General features: G+C 45.1%; 1 protein-coding gene across 1 annotated transcript in view; it reads right to left on the bottom strand.

Annotated features, from left to right (window-relative positions):
- The window catches only part of LOC107576967 (diphosphoinositol polyphosphate phosphohydrolase 3-beta-like), an 8898-nt gene that overhangs the window by 1642 nt on the left and 6320 nt on the right, over positions 1–936 (bottom strand). Inside the window, exons 2-4 of the mRNA XM_016263086.1 lie at positions 487–597; positions 311–355; positions 119–206 (exon numbers count right to left, since the gene is read on the bottom strand). Coding sequence (XP_016118572.1) covers positions 119–206; positions 311–355; positions 487–597 — 244 coding nt within the window. The remainder of the gene's footprint in view (positions 1–118; positions 207–310; positions 356–486; positions 598–936) is intronic.

Genomic DNA, 936 nt, shown 5'->3' with positions numbered 1-936 from the left:
GTGTGTGTGTGTGTGTGTGTGTGTGTGTGTGTAATATACATGCAGTCAGGAAACAGTTGAACAATCAGGAGACCCCGAGGGCTGAATACCTGCAGATGCATCACAAAATCAAACTCACCAATATTGACTGAGTCCTCCCAGGCATCCAGCGTCTCTGTGACCGTCAGCACATACACGTACGTCCGGTGTTTCCGGTCCTGGTTCTGCTGTTGTTGAAAAATAAACTCTTTCAGTATGAGGGGGTGTAATCTCATCACACATCCATTCAGGAGTCTAAACCATCCAATCAGGAGAGGGAGAAGAGCCTTACCTCAAACACGCCAAGCAAACGTCCTAATTTACCCTTCACTCCAGCCTGAGGGAGAGAGAGAGAGAGAGATCAAATCCACAACAATCCTTCATTTAGCCATGAGACTCCCAAAGTCAGGTAAATATCACCAGTAAAACCCTGACTGCTAGAAATGATGTTAAATGACAATGTGGCACCTCCTCATAGACCTCCCGTACAGCAGCTCCACACGGCTCCTCCTCCGGCTCCATTCCTCCACCAGGAACGATCCACTGATCCGGGTTTCGACTGCTGCTGACCAACAGCACCTGCAGAAACCAGCGCAGAACTGATTCAGTCTCAGAGAACCGTGGGATAGACGGCCAGAATATTTCTGCTTTTAAAGCCTCTAGTCTGCTAGGTTTCTGTCGTAAGTGCTTTACTGTAAACACACTTCCCATTACTGTGCATTTGTGGTTCGTCACAGTTACTTCATCAAAACACACTAATCTCTGTTTACACTCATTTATTGGGTTTAATGAAACAGAGCAACGATGTCATGATAATTCGACACAAATTTTGTGATCTGATGGGGAGCACAATGTTTACTGTATGTGTATGCACAATACTTTAGAGTCTGGCCCAGCATTATTTTATATATATATATA

The sequence above is a fragment of the Sinocyclocheilus grahami genome, unplaced genomic scaffold (genome assembly GCF_001515645.1).
Source record: "Sinocyclocheilus grahami isolate Dianchi unplaced genomic scaffold, SAMN03320097.WGS_v1.1 scaffold4731.1, whole genome shotgun sequence".
NCBI lineage: Eukaryota > Metazoa > Chordata > Actinopteri > Cypriniformes > Cyprinidae > Sinocyclocheilus > Sinocyclocheilus grahami.
Note: the sequence above shows the minus strand (reverse complement) of the source record. Positions and strands in the feature narration are given on the sequence as shown.